The sequence below is a fragment of the Podarcis liolepis genome, assembly GCF_965112155.1.
Source record: "Podarcis liolepis genome assembly, chromosome: 6".
Lineage (NCBI taxonomy): Eukaryota > Metazoa > Chordata > Lepidosauria > Squamata > Lacertidae > Podarcis > Podarcis liolepis.
The window spans coordinates 3,967,550-3,988,243 of NC_139559.1; the positions used below are offsets into that span (position 1 = coordinate 3,967,550).

Here is a 20,694-nt window from a genome sequence, read left to right on the forward strand (position 1 = left end):
AGTTGATCGTGGACCTCTTGCAACTCAGATGCGAAAGCGTCCGCCGGCTGTGGTTCCCCTTCCCCCACTCTGTCCAGTCCCGGGAAGGTTCTGGGATTCCTCCCATTGTTGGCGAAGAACGGCGTCACCCCTGTGGATACGTGTTTCGTGTTGTTGTAGGCGAATTCGGCGAGCGGCAGGTAATCCACCCACGTCGCAGGCTGTACATTGGCATAGCATCTCAGGTACTGCTGCATGATGGCATTGACCCTCTCCGCTTGCCCGTTGGTCTGCGGGTGCCTTGCTGATGTCAGGTTGATCTTGACGTTCAGGAAGCCCATCAGCTTTTGCCAGAAATTCGAGATGAACTGGCGTCCGCGGTCGGACAGTATAGACCGCGGCAGCCCGTGCACTTTGAACACGTGATCTATGAACAGTTTGGCTGTTTGTTCTGCCGTGGCCACCTTCGCACACGGTATGAAATGTGCCATCTTGGTGAACAAGTCCACCACCACTAGTACAGCTGTCTTGCCTCTCGAGCTGGGTAGATCCGTGACAAAGTCCAGGGCCACTCTCTCCCATGGTTCAAACGGCGTTTGCAGCGGTTCCAGCAGTCCCGCCGGTGGTTTGTGCACCGGCTTGGCCCTCTGGCAGGTGTCGCACCTCGCGACGTAGTCCGCGACTTCCCCCCTCTGTCTGGGCCACCAAAAGTCTCTTGCGACCAATTCCAACGTTTTTTCTGTGCCAAAGTGCCCGGCCGTGGGTGCGTCGTGCAGCTGCTGCAGTACCCGGGCGCGAAGTTCGTCTCCCGGCACGTAGACGGCCCCTTTACGTAAGAGCAAGCCGTCTCGTATCTGGAACTCGTCGCCCTTCGCCGTGCCCTTGTGCACCTCTGCCATCTTCGCCTGCGCGAATGAGTCGTCCTTCAACGCCCGTCGCACCGCATCCAGGTCTACTGTGGCTGAAGCGCACGCCCACGCTGTTGGCGCGAAGATGTGCATGGCTGCCGCTGGCGTCGCCTCTTCGAGGTATTGCGGTTTTCGGGACAGTGCATCCGCCATGATGTTGGTGTCGCCCGGGACGTACTCAATTCGGAAATTGAAGTCAGCAAAGAACTCCGCCCAACGTATCTGCCTCTGGTTCAGGAACCGAGCCGTGCGCCAGTGCTCCAGATTCTTGTGGTCCGTGCAGACCTGCACCGTGTGCTTGGCGCCGATCAGGAAGTGCCTCCACGCCTTGAAAGCTGCATGAATGGCAAGCAGCTCCCTATCCCAGATGGTGTAGTTCTGCTCCGACTTGCTGAGCTTTCTGGAGTAGAACGCCCCCGGCCTCCAGACCCCCTGCGGGTCCCTCTGCAGCAGGACCGCTCCCACTGCTCTATCGGACGCGTCTGTCTCCACCCGCAGCGGTTTGCTGGGGTCGATATGCAGCAGTTGCTCTTCCGACGCGAAGAGACGCTTGAGTGTCTGAAAGGACCGCTCCGCCTGCTCCGTCCAGATGAATTTCTTTTTCTTGGAGCTTAGCGTGTCCGTAATAGCTGCCGTCTGCATTGCGAACCCCTTGATAAACTTGCGATAGAAATTGGCGAATCCGACAAACCTCTGGACCTCTTTCCGGTTGCGCGGGCTCTTCCAATCCAACACCGCACGAACCTTGGCGCTGTCCATGGCTAGCCCCTTGTCCGACAGCTTGTAACCCAAGAAATCCACCTCCGTCGTGTCGAACTGGCACTTCTCCAGTTTGGCGTACAGTCTATGCTGCTGCAGCCTCTTCAGCACCTCCCGAACGTCCTGGTCGTGTGCTTGCTGCGAGTCAGAGAATATCAGGATGTCATCCAGAAAGCAGACGCACTTCTTGTAGAGGAGTCCCGCCAACACGTGATGCATGAAAGCTTGAAAACAGTGAGAACCGTTTTGCAAACCAAACGGCATCACTCTGTATTCGTAGGTGCCCAGAGGCGTGAACATGGCTGTCTTCCACTCATCGCCCTCCCTCATGCGGATGAGATTGTAGGCTCCTCGCAGGTCCAACTTGGTGAACACGTGTCCCTTGCGCACCGTCGCCAGCAGGTCGTCAATCCTGGGCATGGGGAAATCGGAGGGCTTGGTCATTCTGTTTAAGAGGCGGTAATCCACGACCAATCTTTTTTGGGGCGTGTCCTTCTTCTTCACGAAGAAAACAGGACTGCCCCCTACTGCGCTGGACTCCCGGATGAAACCGCGCTGCAAATTGTGATCGATGAACTGTTTGAGTTCCTGTAGTTCGTCCTCAGACATGGAATATAGCTTCCCCTTCGGCAGCGTCGCCCCTGGCAGGAGGTCAATCTTGCAGTCATATTGCCTGTGCGGTGGTAGCTTGTCTGCCTCTTTCTCGCAGAAGACCTCCAGAAAGTCCGCGTATTTGTGGGGAACTGCTTGCAACGTTCCCAACTGCAGTTGTGAGTCCTCCTCCTCCCCCTCCTGCCTGGGCAGGATGCAGTGTTCTGCGCAGTAAGAGGAGCCGAAGATCAGCTGTCTCTGGTACCAAGCCAGCGTTGGACTGTGCCTGTCCAGCCAACTCATGCCCAACACAATGGGCGTGTCCGACAGTCGGGTGACATTAAAACTGATGACTTCCCTGTGGTTACCAAGTTGCATCACCATTGGTGGCGTCTGCTTCACCACCTGCCCCCCTAGCAACTCTCTGCCATCCACTGTGACGACTTGCAGGGGCAGAGTGGCAGGCAGTAGCTTTATAGCGTGCTGCTCCACAAAATCCTGTGGTATAAAGTCTGCGTTGCTTCCAGAGTCCACAGAAAGCGGCACTTCGATAGTGACGCCATTGGGTAGCTGGAGAGACGCTGTGAGCTGCACTACTGGTTTGGGTGGGAGGGGGTCCGTGGGTTGCAATATCGCTGGGGACTGCTTCACTGATGCGTCTGGCTGGGCCCCAGTGCCTCTGTCTCCAGCCAGACATCGTCGTTTCCCTGCTGGGCTTCGCTGCATTGCGTGGTCGCTTTCACCGTTGCGGAGGCTGCAGTGTGCTTGGAGCTCCTCTGGGGACACTCTTTCGCCAAGTGTTGAGGGCTGTCGCATATGTAACACTTCCTGGTCCCTCTAGGAGGTTTAGTCTTGACTGCCGTCGGTGCAGAGGCTCTGGTAGCTGACTGAGCCCTGGCGCCTCCCACCTCCATAGGTTCCACTCCCCCTCCTGGCGGAGGTGTGGACTGCGCACGCGCTGCTTCCCTTGGAACGAAAGAGAAACTTCTCGCTGCTTCGCGCCCTCCGCGTCCTTCATCTCTGCACCATGGACGTTCTTCCAGCCTCACCCCCACAGTCAGCGCCCTTTGGACCACCTCCTGCGTGCTTCGGGGCCTCTCCCCCCTCGCAATTTCATCCTTCACAGCAGAGCTTAGACCCTCCCAGAACAGGTCCCTGACTGGGGGCGAATCCCGGTCCCATTCCAATGCACTGACCAGCGCAAAAAAGCGGGCGTGGTACTGCCGGACGCTCGCCCTCCCTTGTTTCAGTCCATGAATCTCCCGTCGGGCAAGATCCACATCAATGGTAGACAAAAAACACGCATCCATCGCTTTGATGAAGGCATCTGCACTCTGAAGCGCCGGATCTTTATCCCTCCACAAATTGCGTAGCCACGCTTTAGCATCCCCATGCAAATGGGATAGTATAAACCCCACTTTCTCTTCCTCATCTCTAAAGTCTTTTGCCAGCAGTTGCAGTGCGCACATTACATCTGCTCGAAAGTTGGGGTACTGTTGTAAATTCCCATCGAAGTGAGCCACCAGCCCTCCTGCTCTCCGTGCCAACCCAACCCCCTCCGGTCTGGGTCCTGGCTGCCCGTGCTTAACCCATGCTTCAAACCTGGCGTGGAGATCTCGGTAGGCGGCTGCCGCATCCTCCTCCCTTTTCTTGGATGCCAGTACCTCCGCATTCAATTGGGTAACTGCCTGTTGCAGCGCTGAAACTTTCTCTGCTTCCGTCATCTCTGCCAACCGTCGTGAGCTTGCTCCCAAACACCGATCTCCTCCTCCAGCTGCTTCTGTCTCCGCTGCGAGGTATCAGGTGTCAGAAGCTTAGAGACGGGTCTTACTGTCAGGGCTGCCACCCAGTCCCAGCTCACATAGGACCAAGTCAGCCAGCGTTCAGTTTCAAAGAGTCTTTATTGGATTACAGGTTCCATTTCCAAACTGCAATGTGCAGCCCTACTTCTTCTAGGTCAGAACGACGAAGACCCGTCTGAGTCCCCGCCTCTAGCGCACCAGCTTAATACCCTAGCCTTGCTTCACCTCCTGCGCCTTTCCTTCCGTCTCTGGGTCCTTCTGCCCCCCTGGGTCTCTCCCTTCCTACTCTCTTCTGACGCAGACCCCCCTGACCCTTCCGCCTCCTTGCGGCGGGCTTTGGGACCCGGCTCACTCTCTGGGCTGCTGACTGCGCCAGCTTCCGCTACATTTGAACTTGGCGCGCGCGCCCAACTCTCCACTTTCCTCTTGATCGTTTCATCGCTCCCCGAGGTGGGCGTGACTACTCCTGACTCATGCCCTCCCTCCTTCTGAAAGTCTCCAGAGCCCGATATCTGGTCCCCTTTCTCCCCGCTGCTCCCGGCTGGGCACGTGGGTCCCGATCTCCAACTGCTGCTTTCTGATCCCTCTCTGGACCCTTCTTCCTGGGGTGTCCCCCTGCTCTCCCCCCTTGCTCTGGCTGCTGGCACTCCCTTCTGGGAATCCTCGGACTCGCTAGACAGGCTCGGTGATCTCGGGTCGTCATCCCCACTCATCCTTCCTTCGTATTCCTCCCCCTCGCTCTCTGTCTCCTCCCTTCTCTGCGTCTCTGCTCCTGAACCCCTGACACTATTCATTGTATTAAATTGTAGATTTCAGCAGAAGTAGCTCACAAAGTTCGACGAAAAAAGTGGAAGACTTTTTTCAGTTCATTCTCCAATCAGTTCATGCATAAGGTCCATATATGTGTAAGTGTCCATTCCACCCCTCTGTTCATAGAGTCCAACAATCCACACGAAAAATTGTTAAAGTTCCACAGAGTCTAAGACAAGGATTTCTGGAATATTAGCCTTGTTTCGCCATCCTGGGCTTCATCAGTAGTACAAACGCATATATGATATCACAGAACAGTGGATCTTATAGCATAGTAGTAGCTGCTGTTGAAATCTACAATTTAATACAATGTATAGTATACTTTTCGGGGGACGCGGGTGGCGCTGTGGGTTAAACCACTGAGCCTAGGGCTTGCCGATCAGAAGGTCGGCGGTTCGAATCCCCGCAACCGGGTGAGCTCCCATTGCTCAGTCCCTGCTCCTGCCCACCTAGCAGTAGATAAATAGGTACCGCTCCAGCGGGAAGGTAAACGGCATTTTCGTGTGCTGCTCTGGTTTGCCAGAAGCGGCTTAGTCATGCTGGCTACATGACCCGGAAGCTGTACGCCGGCTCCCTCAGCCAATAAAGCGAGATGAGCGCCGCAACTCCAGAGTCGGTCACAACTGGACCTAATGGTCAGGGGTCCCTTTACCTTTATAGTATACTTTATTTATTCAAACGTACAGCCACTTATGTCTTGTATGTTTATTGAATATGTTTCGAGTAACAAGAGGTTTGTTGTTGTTTTGCTTTACCAAAACCACCAAAAATTGTGAGGATCCGGTGGCAGTTTCATGGGGTAGAAGAGGGGTGAGCAAATTTGGGCCACTCGGGACTGTACCCCCAAGTTTGCGCATCCTTCCCAGACCTCTTCAGATATGCCTCTCACATTTCTGGAGTGTTTTTACCTCTCCCTTACTCTTGTGTAAGAGTAAAAGCGCCCAGAAGAGAATGTGGCTCTCAGTCAGAAGAAGGATTCCCATCCCTGAAGCAGAATCTATGTTGATATTTCTGCTGCAAGAAAATGGCAGACTCAGTCATTTTTGCCATCTCGGCAAACTCACAAAACTTAACTTGCCATTCTGCATCAATCAAAAATTCCACACAGAATGGGAATGCATGAAGAAATATGGTGTTAAAGCAGAACTCTTAATGGGCAATTGTTAAGCGTGTAAGGACAAAAGAAATAATTATAATTTAACGGTTTTCATGTTCTATTTGGTTAAAGCAACTAGAAAAAATATATTATGAAGGGAAGATCTCACACAGGTGAAGGGAAGCAGTGGGGAGGAGGGGAGGGTTAGGTTGAATTTGGGAAATGAAATAATATATGGGACAGCAAAGGATATATTAGATTCTTATAGAATAGTAATATATTGTAACCAGAAGTTCAAAAGGGGAAGTAAATGTGTTTTTAGCATTTTCATTATTGTAATAGTTATTATTATTTCTTATCTGTAGAAGGCCTCGGTCCAGTATACCTGAAGGAGCATCTCCACCCCCATTGTTCTCCGAGGGCCTTCTGGCAGTTCCCTCCCTGCGAGAAGCCAAGTTACAGGGAACCAGGCAGAAGGCCTTCTTGGTGGTGGCACCTGCCCTGTGGAATACCCTCCCACTAGATGTCAAAGAGAAAAACAACTACCAGACTTTTAGAAGACATCTGAAGGCAGCCCTGTTTAGGGAAGCTTTTAATGTTTGATGTATTACAGTATTTTAATATTTTTTTGGAAGCCGCCCAGAGTGGCTGGGGAAGCCCAGCCAGATGGGCAGGGTATAAATAATAAATTTGTTGTTGTTGTTGTTGTTGTTTAGGCTTCTTCGTTTTGCTGTCTGTATAATTTTCTAAAGTCAATTTAAAAAAAAAAAAAAAAAGACATGGCAGACTCAGCAACACAGGGGAAGTTTTGGTGCTGATCCTTTCATAGAATGGAATTGTAGAATTGTAGAATTCGAAGGGACAACCAAGGCTCATACAGTTTAACCCCTGTAATGCAGGAATCTTTTGCCAGACGTGGGACTCGAACCCACAACCCTAAGATCTACCACCTGAGCGCTCTCTCTCTCTCTCTCTCTCTCTCTCTCTCTCTCTCTCAGCAGCTCAACGACCCTGTGAAGTAGGCCAGGCTAAGAGATGGACCAATGAACTGACTCGGTATGAGTTCATTGGTCCATCCAGTTCAATAGTGCCAACACTGGCTGGCAGTGGCTCTCCAGGGTTTCAGAAACAGCTCGAAGGATTGAATCCAAGACCTTCTGCAGGCAAAGCAGATGATCTACCACAGAGTTCTTCCACTCCCTTGTTCCCTGCAGCAGGGACATCCATGTCATTCTGACTGAATCATCTTTTGGACGTCTTTGCAGGCATATGTTAAAATGATTTGTGAAACACCAAGAGGCTTTGATGGGAGAGCAAGTCAGGCATTTCAGACCTATGCAAAATCATCGCAGTATAAGCTATTCACATACACTGTTTACAACAGCCCTGCGAGGTGAGACGGTGTTATTATTAGGGACGGATCTACCATGAAACTAATTAAACTTAAGCTTCAGGGCTCCTAATCCTGAATGGACCCAACGAGTGACTTTCAGTCCACATTGCTTAAAATTTTGGGGTCCACCAGACCCAACATGAGTTGCCCGACTCAAATCATTCTACGACGCATCAGGCATCCGTAGAGCATTTCCCAAATTTTCAAACTCCCCCCTCCTCAAATAACTTGAAAACTGTAAGGCATAGGGAAGAAAACTATAAGACATCGGAAACTGTCATTCACACCAGGGACTTTGATGTGTGAGATAACCCATTACAGAAACTGTATTCAAAATCTGAGATGTAGTAGTTAATTTTATATATATTATTATCATACTCATGATAATAAATGCTGGAAGTGTAAGGAAAAAGAAGGAACCTTTTATCACATGTGGTGGACGTGCCCCAAGGTAAAAGACTTCTGGGAAAGGATTTATAATGAATTGAAAAAGGTGTTGAAAAACACATTTATTAAAAAACCAGAAGCCTTTTTACTTGGTATAGTGGGGGGTGAAATTCCCAAAAATGGTGTTACTTTTTCTGCATGCCACAACAGCTGCGAGAATATTGCTAGGGAAGAATTGGAAGAAACAAGATTTACCAACTGTCGAAGAATGGCAGATGAAGATGATGGACTATATGGAACTTGCAGAACTGACCGGGAGACTCCGAGACCAGAGAGAAGAGACGGTGGAAGAAGATTGGGAAAAGTTTTTAAAATATTTGAAAAAAAATATGTTAATATTTAAATCCTAGAATAGCTTTGGAAGCGGATATAGGCTGTAGGGTTAGAAGTAGAAGATAGTGCATTTTAAAATAGTATTATCTGTAAGTGATAAAATGTGAAGTTATTTTAAGTGTGATTAAAAAAAAAGATGGTTAGAAACTAAGATATATGTAAACTGCTAAAGATGAAGTAAAATGAAAATCAGATAGGTGGGACCTGGGGAAGCCCGATTAACAATGTTTAGAAAAATAAGGATATGTCAAGAATTTGTTCGTATTGGGTTTTTTTTTTGTGTGTGTGTGTGTGTGTGTGTTCTTTATTTGTGTTATAAAATGAATTGTGTGTGTGTGTGTGTGAGAGAGAGAGAGAGAGAGAGAGATCTGAAATGGAACAACTTTTACTTTTTTTCAGTGGTCTTATTCTATACCAGTGGTTACTCAGACCTTGCTGCTGGTTGCAAAAGGTCCCCCATATCAGTTCAAGCTCCAGGGGCCCCTAAATGTAGGTCTGGTTATTACGCCCATTTTGCAGACAGGAGACTGAGGCAGAGAGAGAGAGAGAGAGAGAGATTCTTCGTGCAGAGAGTTTGCCCCTGTGCCAGGGAGCAGATCCTGCTAACCTCCCTCTGCCTCCCATCTCTGAGATATTCTTTTTGAAGGCGCTTCTCCCTGTCTCCGGCTCCCTGCGAGTTGCACCGTGGGCCCTGGGAGGAAGGCGGAGGCAGCCGGCTGAGTCACCCCGAACAGGATGCGCCGGAGCTGGGCTTGGCTGCCTGCCCTGATGCCCTCTGCTCTGAGTGTTTACTGCCCTGTGAGGCTCGCCTGCAGCTGGGCTGTTGCACAAGCCCCATTGATGCAATGCGCTGCTGCTCAGAAGCACAACCCTCCCTGCGGGGAAAGGAGCCTCATCCTTCTCCTCCCTCTGAAGGGCGATGGGGAGGAGGGCAAAGTTTGTGAGCAAGCAGGGCCACCCGCCTGGACCTCCTCCGCCTCGACACCCTCCTATGCCCCTTGCCCCCCAGCTGAGGTGGGTGCAGCCTGCAGAGAGCTAAACCCGCCTGAACCCGGGGCTCAAACGGGAGATCTCTTGCAATCCTCACGAAACAGCACCCTTCGCTTCCGGCAAGCCAGCTGGGCAGTTGAGCAAGAGGGCACAGCAAGAGGCCTTGCGGGAAGCCAGCTGCAGCAGACCTGGCCCTGGGCTGCTTCTCAGAATTGCCGCCAGGCTGGTTTCAAACCAGTCTCCCCTGCCCTTCTTCCACCAACACACACTCTCCGATTTTGCTTTTCAACACCTTAGTTTGTGGGCACCGTTCCTTTCTTTTCACCCGCTCTAAAGTAGATGCATGTTTTCTTGTTTTTTTCCTCCTTTTCTAAAAACTTTCATTCCTTAGAGAAACTCTCAAAAAGTACATGCAAGAGTTGGATCTGGTGGCTTAAGGCACCCTGATGAAAGGGAATTTACATTTTATAGTCAAGTACGTGAAAATGGTTTTAGGTTGGATTTTTTTTCTTAATATCAGTGTCCTTGTACCATCAAATTCAAGACTGATATTGATGTAAGCTGTGTATCTGATCACAGTGCAATTAGCTTGGATTGGAAGTTATATTGTATTGTATTGTATTGTATTGTATTGTATTGTATTGTATTGTATTGTATTGTATTGTATATATTATATTATATTATATTATATTATATTATATTATATTATATTATATTATATTATATTATATTATATTATATTATATTATATTATATTATATTATATTATATTATATTATATTATTGAAGTATTATTTATCATTTTCAATTTCACCGCAAACATATGATTTTTAAAATTAACCCCCCCATAAAACAGACAAATTAGGTTGACTTCCCTTTCCCCCCTCCTGTGGTTGATTCCATTTTTTCCCCTTACATCCAAATTATTCCTTATTTATTTTCTTTTCAGATTTCCCCTTCCAATGGTACCTTAACAGCTCAATTTATTCTAATCCTGCTAACGTTTTAAATCGTTTACCAAAAAAAATTCCCCATTCTCTATTAAAATTATTTTCTTCCTGATTTCTTATTCTTATTCTTAATTTAACCACTTCCACATACTCTTTCTTCCGTCAGTCTTCTTCTGTCAGTACTGCAGCGCTTGTCCATTTCTGAGCATAAAATAGATGTGTGTTTTCAGTGCACATGGATGGAAATAATCAGCATCATTATACTTATTAAATTTGCAGACCGCCCTATTCCTGTAGATTTCAGGGCGGTTCACAACATGGACATAGCCAGGATTTATTTTGCCCAATTTTTTTCTCCCTCCCTGCTAAACACTAGACCTCGTTCTCATCCAGCGAAGCTGAATATTGTAAGATTCAGGGCAGATTGGGGGAAAAAAACCCTTCTTCAATCTCATGCTCTAATCCTGCTTGCTGGTTTCCCACAAGCATCCGTCTGGCCACTGTGGGAACAGGATGCGGGCCTTAGATGGGCCTGATCCTGCAACCAGGCTCTTGTGATGTTCTTCGGGTCAAATGCGCGGACCCCTGGATGCACGCAAGAGCAGTCCAAATCAGCCTGGCTCAGAAGGGTTTAATCTAATTATTTTCCAGGCAGAAGTTAAAAGGAAGTGTGCGGGAATGTGTGTGTGTGTGCATGCGCACACTGTATCCTTCCCCCCTCCCTTTCCCTGCTCTCTCTCCCCCCCCCCACAAACTTTCCCTCTTGTGCAAGGCAAACTGTTCTCAGGACCCGGCTGCAGCTGTGGGCAGGGAGGGAATTTCATGAGCCACACAAGGCAGCTGTCTCTATGCGCGGCTGTGTGTGCGTCAGCGCGAGTGTGCTGGGGGAGGCGTGTTTGTATAACTGTTTGGTGCCAAAGGGAGGTGAGGCAGCCTGGGAAGGGCTCGGCGCCTCAGACAGAGCGGCGCCTTCGTACACCTGGGGAAGTTCAGGTTAAATAACGTGCACATACCACAGCGTACAGCTGATTGAAACATTAACAAACAGGCAGGCCAAGCCAGGCTCCAGATGGGCTGGGTGGAAGCCAGCAGAGAGAGAGAGAGAGAGAGAGAGAGAGAGAGAAAGAAAAAGAAAGGGAATCAGCGCATAGCAGCTATGCTACAGAGCGCATACCATCAGCCCCCCCCCTCAATAGCCTGTATCCCACCGCCTGGGCCAGCAGGGGTGCCATTTCAAGGGGGATGGGGAAAAGATGCTCAGTCAAATTTGGATACATTCATGATTACATTGCGTTAAAAAATAGGGATTCATTTTAAAGATCATTTGTCCTGCACCTTACCAGAACTACAGAGACCCCCAGACTTGAGGTTTCTGTTTGCTTGTTTGTTTTTTGGCATGGGTGTACGGTGGTAACTAATGGGACGTGGGTGGCGCTGTGGGTTAAACCATAGGACTTGCCGATCGGAAGGTCGGCGGTTCGAATCCCTGCGACGGGGTGAGCTCCCGTTGCTCGGTCCCTGCTCCTTCCCACCTAGCAGTTCAAAAGCATGTCAAAGTGCAAGTAGATAAATAGGTACCGCTCCGGTGGGAAGGTAAAGGGTGTTTCCATGCGCTACCCTGGTTCGCCAGAAGCGCCTTAGTCATGCTGGCCACATGACCCAGAAGCTGTACGCCTGCTCCCTCGGCCAGTAAAGCGAGATGAGCGCCGCAACCCCAGAGTCAGCCACGACTGGACCTAATGGTCAGGGGTCCCTTTACCTTTACCTTACAGTGGTACTTTGGGTTACAGATGCTTCAGGTTACAGACACTTCAGGTTACAGACTCTGCTAACCCAGAAATAGTACCTCGGGTTAGGGACTTTGCTTCAGGATGAGAACAAAAATTGCGCGGCGGCGGCAGCGGGAGGCTCCATTAGCTAAAGTGGTACTTCAGGTTAAGAACAGTGTTCAGGTTAAGAACAGCAACAAGTGAGGTCACCAAAAACAATGAGGGACGAAGCAGGATTCATTTTTTTAAAAGAATTTAATTAATTTTTCCTTTTCATTCATTACATACATCTCAAATTCTTAATGTTTACTATATATTCATCCCTCCCTCCCCTCCAAGGCTTCCCCCAACTTGCGTTTCTGGTTTTTTTCTATTTTCACCCACTTTGCTATCTCTCAACAGAAAAAGTTATTAATAACATAACATCAAACCTAAAAACATAAAAATAAAAGTAAATACACCATCCTATGTCACTATCTTCTAAACATTTTCTGATGCTAATGATGTGGATGTTTATTTAAATCCTGCCATCAAGTCTGTTGCCTTTCTTTGTTTCTGCAAATATAATATGAATGGTTCCCAGTCTTTTTGAAAGTCTCTGTTGTCTTTTTCTCTTAGTCTGTCTGTCATTTTTGCCAGTTCTGCATAGTTCATCATTCTCTTGCCATTGTTCTTTAGTTGGTATTTCTCCAGTCTTCCAGTTTTGTGCAATCAACATTCTTGCTGCTGTAGTGGCATACATAAATAAAGTCCTCATTTCTTTTGGTATGTCTTGACCTAAAATACCTAATAATAAAAAGGATTCTGGGGTTTTTTTTTTACAAAAGTTATTTTTAACAGTTTCTTCAATTCATTGTATATCATTTCCCAATAGGATTTTACCTTCTTACAAGGCAGGATTCATTAAGGCTAGACAAACTTCAGATGATGTCATGTTTGGGATTGGTGATGCCCACCAACCTGGGTGACTTTAAAAGAAAGTTTGATGAATTCATGGAGGAGAAGGCTGTCAGTAGCTACTAGCCATCGTGACTATGCTTCCTGCAGCCGAGACCAGAGGAAGCATTGCTTCTCAATATCAGATGCTGGAAACCGCGGGAGGGGAGAGGGTGTCATGGCTAAACATTGGCCACTGTTTCTTTAATGCTAAAAGAACTAAGTCAGCATGAGTCAGCGGCCTACAATGGCTCATGCAACTTTTCACCAAATTCTACCTGTATATATAGAGTGGTCAATGGTTGCATTGGGTGGTGGGCGGGTTGGATGGTAGAAAGCTGGTTGTGTTTGGTGTGTGTAAAAGCTGTCGGTCGTGGCTGGAGAAGAAGACTTTTTAAGAATACTCTGCAAGAATACTCTTTCTCAAAGACTCTTTTGTGCCAATTAAGGTCTGAGTTTGGGAGAAAAGCAATGACAAACCTAGACAGCATCTTAAAAAGCAGAGACATCACCTTGCCGACAAAGGTCCGTATAGTTAAAGCTGTGGTTTTCCCAGTAGTGATGTATGGAAGTGAGAGCTGGACCATAAAGAAGGCTTATGGCCAAAGAATTGATGCTTTTGAATTGTGGTACTGGAGGAGACTCTTGAGAGTCCCATGGACTGCAAGAAGATCAAACCTCTCCATTCTGAAGGAAACCAGCCCTGAGTGCTCACTGGAAGGACAAATCCTGAAGCTGAGGCCCAAGACTTTGGCCACCTCATGAGAAGAGAAGACTCTCTGGAAAAGACCCTGATGTTGGGAAAGATGGAGGGCACAAGGAGAAGGGGATGACAGAGGATGAGTTGGTTGGACAGTGTTCTTGAAGCTACCAGCATGAGTTTGACCAAACTGTGGGAGGCAGTGGAAGACAGGAGTGCCTGGCGTGCTCTGGTCCAGGGTGTCACGAAGAGTCGGACACGACTAAACGACAACAACAATATAGAGTGGTCAATGGTTGCGTTTGGTGGTGCGTTGGTTGGATGGTAGAAAGCTGGTTGCGTTTGATGTGTGTAAAAGCTGTTGGTCATGGTTGGAGAAGAAGACTTTTTAAGAATAAAAGCAGCAATACTCTGCAAGAATACTCTTTCTCAAAGACTCTTTTGTGCCAGCTAGGCAAAGGAGTAAAAGGAGGTCAGAACCTTTCTTTTTCAAACACGGACAGAGGGATCTTGTCCTCAGGTCCTGTTTGAAGGTTTTTCACTGGGGGATCTGGCCTGGGGGATGCTAGACTTGAGGGGATACCGGCCAGACGCATCAGCTGGGTTCTCCTTAAGTTCTGGGCGTGGTGAGGGATGCAACATCAGTCCTTCCTTTTCCAAAGTTATTGATGACTTAGCTCTGTTCCCAAACAGGATTGCCAGTGCAGCTTAGTCACAAATCTGCCACGGGCCAAACAGCTGCAGATACCGCCTGGCAGATGTGAGGGCAGGAAGCCAAGAGGAGGTTCTGCTTGCAATCTCCTTGGGAAGTTGGATCCATCAAGGCCAACAGTCGCTTGCCCGGCCCACAGCTTCCCTCTCGCTGCGAGGGATGCTGGCGGCAGCTTCTAAAACAGACTACAATCCCCATGGAGCTTTGGGAGAAGCCTTAGGGGTTTGGGATGGAGGAGTTTGGGATGGATTGCAGCTCCCATCATGCACAGGGTTTGGCCATGCTGGCTGGGCTGAGAGGAGCCCGACATCATCTCAAAGGCTGCAAGGTGCCCATCTAGTGGTACATACATTTGGCCAGTCCTCTGAGCGGGGCCTGGGACAGATTTTGGCAATTTTCGAGAAGGAATCCAAGTGCCAAAAAGCAGCCCTAGCTTACATACAGGTAAGATCAGCTGGTAGGCTCCCTCTTCCTGGGACTACTGCGCAAGGAGGAATCGCATGGAATTCTTGCAGAAATATCTCACTGCATACAATAAACTAGCAGCAATCATGGAGAAGTTGGCAACTTTCACTGTTCTGCTTTTTTACATGCAGGTATCTATTGGAAAAGGGATGCGGGTGGCGCTTTGAGTTAAACCACAGAGCCTAGGACTTACTAATCAGAAGGTCGGTGGTTCGAATCCCCGTGATGGGGTGAGCTCCTGTTGCTTGGTCCCTGCTCCAGCCAACCTAGCAGTTCGAAAATACGTCACAGTGCAAGTAGATCAATAGGTACCGCTCCAGGGGGAAGGTAAACGGAGTTTCCATGTGCTGCTCTGGTTCGCCAGAAGCGGCTTAGTCCTGCTGGCCACATGACCTGGAAGCTGTACGCCAGCTCCCTTGGCCAATAAAGCGAGATGAGCGCCGCAACCCCAGAGCGCCGCAACTGGACCTAATGGTCAGGGGTCCCTTTACCTTTACTTATCTATTGGAAAAGCTTTGCCCCACCTGGAGCAGCATGGTTTTTGGAAGGACTTTTGTGTACCTCCTCTTTTAAGTCCAAGAAGGCAGGATTTGCCCCACCAGTTGGGGCTGAAATCAGTCTCAGAGTGTGCAAAATAGCCAAATTCGATGGGGATTTCTGTAAAGAGGGAAATTTCAAGAGCAGAAACCTCTCTTGGCTTAGCAGCGCTGCTCCCAGCTATTACTCAAATGTTGTGCACTCTGCACACGGTCAAGGGCACTCCTACCGCATTCCGGCACCCAGCCTCAAGCTCAATTTATGCGTGACGCAGCTTTTCATTCTTCCAGCTGTGCTCCCTGCAATTGCTTCAGGCACTAGGGAGTCACTCGCTAGCTATGTTAGGGCCAGCCTCATTCTCTCTTCTGTCACACAAAAAACTGGCAAAGCTGCGCTTCAACCCCGCCCACAGCAGTGGCATTACTCACCCGCCCAGGCAAAACGCTCTCCCATCCTGTTTCCGTAAAAGCCATGCAAAAGCTGCATGGCTTCCACTGTACAGGGCTATTCCTTTGGCCTCAGTTCTCCAGTCTGTGAAATGGGAATAAAAAGGAAGCCACCAAACCTGGTGGGAAGATAACTTCAGAGGTCACCTAGAAGCCTTACCAAAGGTTGCTTTTGGGGCTGCAAGAAGCGGCCAGATCATTATTTCAGCTTAAGCTCCTTGGAAAAAAAGAAGCGTATTTTTTATTATTCCAGTGGTACCTCGGGTTACATACGCTTCAGGTTACAGACTCCACTAACCCAAAAATAGTGCTTCAGGTTAAGACCTTTGCTTCAGGATGAGAACAGTAATCGTGCTCTGGTGGCGCGGCGGCAGGGGGAGGCCCCATTAGCTAAAGTGGTGCTTCAGGTTAAGAACAGTTTCAGGTTAAGTACAGACCTCTAGAACGAATTAAGTACTTAACCCAAGGTACCACTGTATCTGCCTCTGTGTATACACACACACACACACACACAAACACACACACACACACACACACACACACACAGAGAGAGAGAGAGAGAGAGAGAGAGAGAGAGAGAGAGAGAGAGAAGATATTTAAGTGTTCCTCAATCTAGCCCAGGCTTCCCCAACCTTGTGCTGACTGGAGCTGATCTGGAGTTGTAACCCAAAAGAAGTAGAGGGCACCAGTTTGGGGAAAGCTGGGTTAGTCGAATCCCCAGTACGATGTTGCAGGGGTCATGCACAAGCTTGCAGACTTTCGCATCCTTGCTCATTTCTGACACACTCTTTTTTTTTTTTTTTTTGCAGGAAAAGTATCCTGCAAAACCGATAACGCATTTCCAGAGAAGGGCTGGAAGGAGACCAATAGATCCCCGATTGCCCACACACTGTCAGAAGAGGAAGAAATCATCAGATATTCAGGCCCCCACAAGTTCAGGCTGTGCAAGTAGGAACTACTCCTCCAATACAATCATCTCCCATCTCCACAGTGAAGAGAACTCAGCCCCCAGTTGTGGAGAGAAGCTGTTGCCATCAGCCTTTTCCACTGGTTCAGGCAGATAGGAGCTGTGCTGTACTCCAAAACAGGGTCATAGAATGATAAAACTGTGGAGTTGGGACACCCCGAAGGTCATCTAGCCCAACCCCCTGCAATGCTGAGTTGGCCCTTGTGGCGCCCACCAAACACATCCCTGGGATAACTCAGTCGTAGATCACGAGACTCTTATTCTCAGGGTTGTTGGTCCAAACCCCAAGTTGGGCAACAAAATTCCTGCATTCATGGAGTTGGACTAGATGACCCTCAGGGCCCCTTCCAGTTCTATGATTCTACTGCTGGGACTCCCATCAGCCCCAGCAAGCAAGCCCAATGGCCAGAGATTATGGGAAGTGGACTGGAGGGTATGATGTTGTAGATCAGGGGGTGCCCAAACTTTTTAAAGAGGGCCAGATTCGATGAAGTGAGGGCTGACCAAAGCTTTTTTTTAGGATTGAAGTTATTGAGGGTTTTTTTACAATTTTACCCCAGGACATATACTGCCACGGGGGCCGGATTAGGCCCCCGAAACGGACTTTCAACATGCCTGGACTACCAACTCCACAACTTTATGATTCTATGTGATTCTATGTCAACTACAGCATCTGGAGGGGACTTGCTTGGGAAAGGTTGCTGCATAAGCTACCGACTGCAAGTTTCTAGTAACATTCCCAGGAGATCTGAAAGTAGACCTGCCTCCCCCTGTGAGCCAGATAATAATGTTGCCCAACCATGCAGGGTCCATATAGTTAAAGCTATGGTTTTCCCAGTAGTGATGTATGGAAGTGAGAGCTGGACCATAAAGAAGACTAATTGCCGAAGAATTGATGCTTTTGAATTCTGGTGCTGGAGGAGACTCTTTAGAGTCCCATGGACTGCAAGCAGATCAAACCTCTCCATTCTGAAGGAAATCAGCCCTGAGTGCTCACTGGAAGGACAGATCCTGAAGCTGAGGCTCCAAGACTTTGGCCCCCTCATGAGAAGAGAAGACTCCCTGGAAAAGACCCTGATGTTGGGAAAGATTGGGGGCACAAGGAGAAGGGGAGGACAGAGGACAAGATGGTGGGACAGTGTTCTCGAAACTACAAACATGCGTCTGGCCAAACTGCGGGAGGCAGTGGAGGACAGGGGTGCTTGGTGTGCTCTGGTCCAGGGGGTCAGGAAGAGTCGGACACGACTAAACGACTAAACAACAACAACCATGCAGGGCTGTTAAGAATGACCAAGAATGTGTGAGGAGGATTCAGAATTTGAGGGGGACGTTGGCTACTGGTTTTTCTTTTCCCCAGACAGGGTGTTGATTTGTATGGTCTTCCAAACACCTCTTTCCCAGATAACAACTGGCCTAATTTATACCCCAAAATCCCCTTCCACCCAATAAAAGCCACACGACCCCAAAGGACCATTTGTCGCAATATGCATTTGTTTTAATAACAAAAACCTCAAACTATTGTAGAACAATATTCTCAGGGGGGAAACATTATCATTGTAATATACAATACAAGAATGATTCTCAGAAATCTGAGAAGTATTTTGGAGAGAGTTACAACACGCTGCTTTTCTCTTTTCTTAAACAAAGAACAAGCACTGCCTGTTTTAAGCATTAAACCCCTTCCATAGAGGGTGCTGCTTTTGAGTTCAGTTTGAGTTCACCGGCGCTGGTTCCTCTTTCTCGCTAAGAGACACCCACGTGGCACCCTTTCGACACGGGGAAAGTGGGGCAGAGGCTGTTGGTTTCAACTCTCCTTCACCTCCGGTAAAAATGTCCTTTGCAGTCTCTCTGTCTAAGTCCACTGGAACCTAGTCCGTTGGGAGAGGAGAGAATTCCTTCCCCTGCCATTGGAGGAGCAACAGGAAAGCCATGTCTTCCAAGGACGTTCCGCAGGCCAGACTGGCCCTCAGCGGCACAGGATCCGGTCATCAGCATTCACACAAGCAGGCTGGAAGTAAACACAAGATAAGATTGATCAGCATGGAGATGAAAAACAATAGCGCTGCAATTCGTAAATCCACAAAAGGCTGTTTTGAGACCCTCAACAGCAACATCGGTTCTTAACTCCCCATTTTTTGCCTAGGGATGAAGCCAGCACTCTGCTGAAGACTGCTGTGAAACCCAGAAGCTTGTGAAGCTTCTGAAAAGTAAGGGTGACTGGGTTCAGTGCTACCCGATTCCATCAAGCCTAACCCAGAACACACAGACACACATACAAACAACATCAATGGCAGGAGCAAAGTCCACCGGACTGCAAGCAAGAGCCATTGCCATTCCAGTTTCCCTAGGCAGCAACTGTCATCTTCCTGTAGCGAAGGGGAGACTGGGACTCTTATCTCCCATCAGCCCTTGCAGCCACAGGCCAGGGATGATGGGAAATATCCATGGGGCTGCCCTGAACCCCCCCCCCCAAAAAGGCACAGCATGTGGGAGAGGACCGAAGGAGGAGAATGGGCAAGGGCAAAAAGTATTTTCTGCAAAGGGAGAGAATCCATCCAGCCTTGATTTGAATACAGTGCTTTAATGCAATAGCCAAGGGCGGAATATTGACAGCAGCAATGAGAAGCCACAATAAAGGCTGGGGGGGTGTATGCCCCATCTCCCCCAAAAGGGGACAAAAAAGGGGGTGGAAATCAGAAGAATTTTGAGGGGGGGGGAGAAGAGGTCACAAGAGGCATCAGGGAAGAGGAATACAGGGTCAGGATACAGAAACTATGGTTATGGGATGGAGAAGATTAACACCCCCCCCAACGGCAAAGAAGGGGCAATAACTAAAATAGGTAAAAAATGGGGTGGGGGCGACTAGGAACACCAGGCAGAGGGCATCGCCTCCAGGTTGAAAAACGAAAGCGCACACAGAGGGGTGGCGTGGGAATCCCCTCCCCAAGAATGGACGTCCATTAAGTAAAAACATCAAAGGCAGCAGCGGCACCTAAGGGTGCCGGGTCGTTAAGAGTCCACAGTGCGGAAGGGCAACCCCAGGAGAGGGTGGCAGGATTTGGGATGGAGTGAAAACACCCCCCCCCCTGAAGAAGTAGAAGCAGAAGCAGCAGCAGCAGCCCCCAAAGCGCATGATATGGCACCCAAGCGACTCCGCCACGGAGACCAGGGGAAGGTGGCGTCCGGATGGAAAAGGGAGTCAAATCATCGGGGTGGGGGCGCAAGGCTGGAAAAGCCCCCCTAGCCGGAGGGTCCGTGGGCAGGCAAGGGACACCGTGAAACCCTCCTCTCGCTGCCCCCCGTGGTACCCCCCCCAAGTAGCTCAGGGAGAGACGGCGGCGCGGTGGGTCAGCGGCCGGGGCTCACCTCGGGCACGGCTCCGGCCGGCTCGTCCGTGGCCCTCTGCGGGGTCGGCCCGGCGCCCAGCGGGTGCTGCAGCTCCAGCTGGAGGTCCCAGATGTAATCGATGACGTGCTGGAGAATTTCGACCTTGGAGACCCGTCGGTGGCGGGGCAGGGTGGGCACCAGCCCGGCCAGGCGCGAGTAGCAGCCCTTCATGTCCATGAGCAGCGAGGCGGCGGCGGCTGCCTGCTCCGGGCACAGGGGCAAGCCCCGAGGGGGCGGCGGGCTGCCGGCCCGGGACAAGGAGACGCTCTGCTCCGACAGGCACCGCGACACCGGCTCGCCCGCGCCCCCGGAGCCCAGGCGCACGCCTTTCAGGGCGCAGCTGGGGCCGGGCGACACGGCGGGCGCTGCGGCGGTGGCCACCTTCATGGCTGCGCAAAGGGTCGAGGCGGCGGCGGAGGGAAAGCGAGAAAAAAATTGGAAATCCAGGCGCGCAGCGAGACGGACGAAGCGCTGCAAGTGCCGCGCCGTCGAGCAGGACCAGCTATTTATAGGGGCCGGAGGAGTGGGCGGGGCCGAGCGCCGTGCGGAGGAGCCAATCGCAGGAGCGGAGGGAGGGAAGGGGGCGGGGCTCCCGCAGCAACTTTTCTTCTATGGGACGGAATTGAAAAGGGAGTTTGGGGTGATTTTTTTCTCTTTTTTCCAAAGCCAAATATCATGGGAAGCAAGAAGTTCCCGCCCCCTCTTCTTCTTTTTTTA

The 20,694-nt window shown here is 49.7% G+C and overlaps 1 protein-coding gene across 1 annotated transcript; it reads right to left on the minus strand.

Moving 5' to 3' along the window:
* Nucleotides 1-18,058: 18,058 nt before the first annotated feature.
* On the minus strand, nt 18,059-20,461 carry ID1 (inhibitor of DNA binding 1). The gene is made up of 2 exons (XM_083507799.1): nt 19,957-20,461; nt 18,059-18,598 (listed from the first exon to the last, which is right to left on the minus strand). Exons 1-2 carry the CDS (start codon nt 20,362-20,364, stop codon nt 18,557-18,559), a joined length of 450 nt encoding a protein of 149 aa, XP_083363925.1. The 5' UTR covers nt 20,365-20,461; the 3' UTR covers nt 18,059-18,556.
* Between the last annotated feature and the right edge of the window lie 233 nt (nt 20,462-20,694).

Bases quoted from the DNA above. Each gene is read 5' to 3' on its own strand.
- ID1 (XM_083507799.1), bottom strand. From the start codon at position 20,364: ATGAAGGTGGCCACCGCCGCAGCGCCCGCCGTGTCGCCCGGCCCCAGC. The intron at 18,599-19,956 runs GTGAGCCCCGGC...GTTTACTTCCAG, and splicing joins CGGCCGGAGCCGTGCCCGAG to CCTGCTTGTGTGAATGCTGA.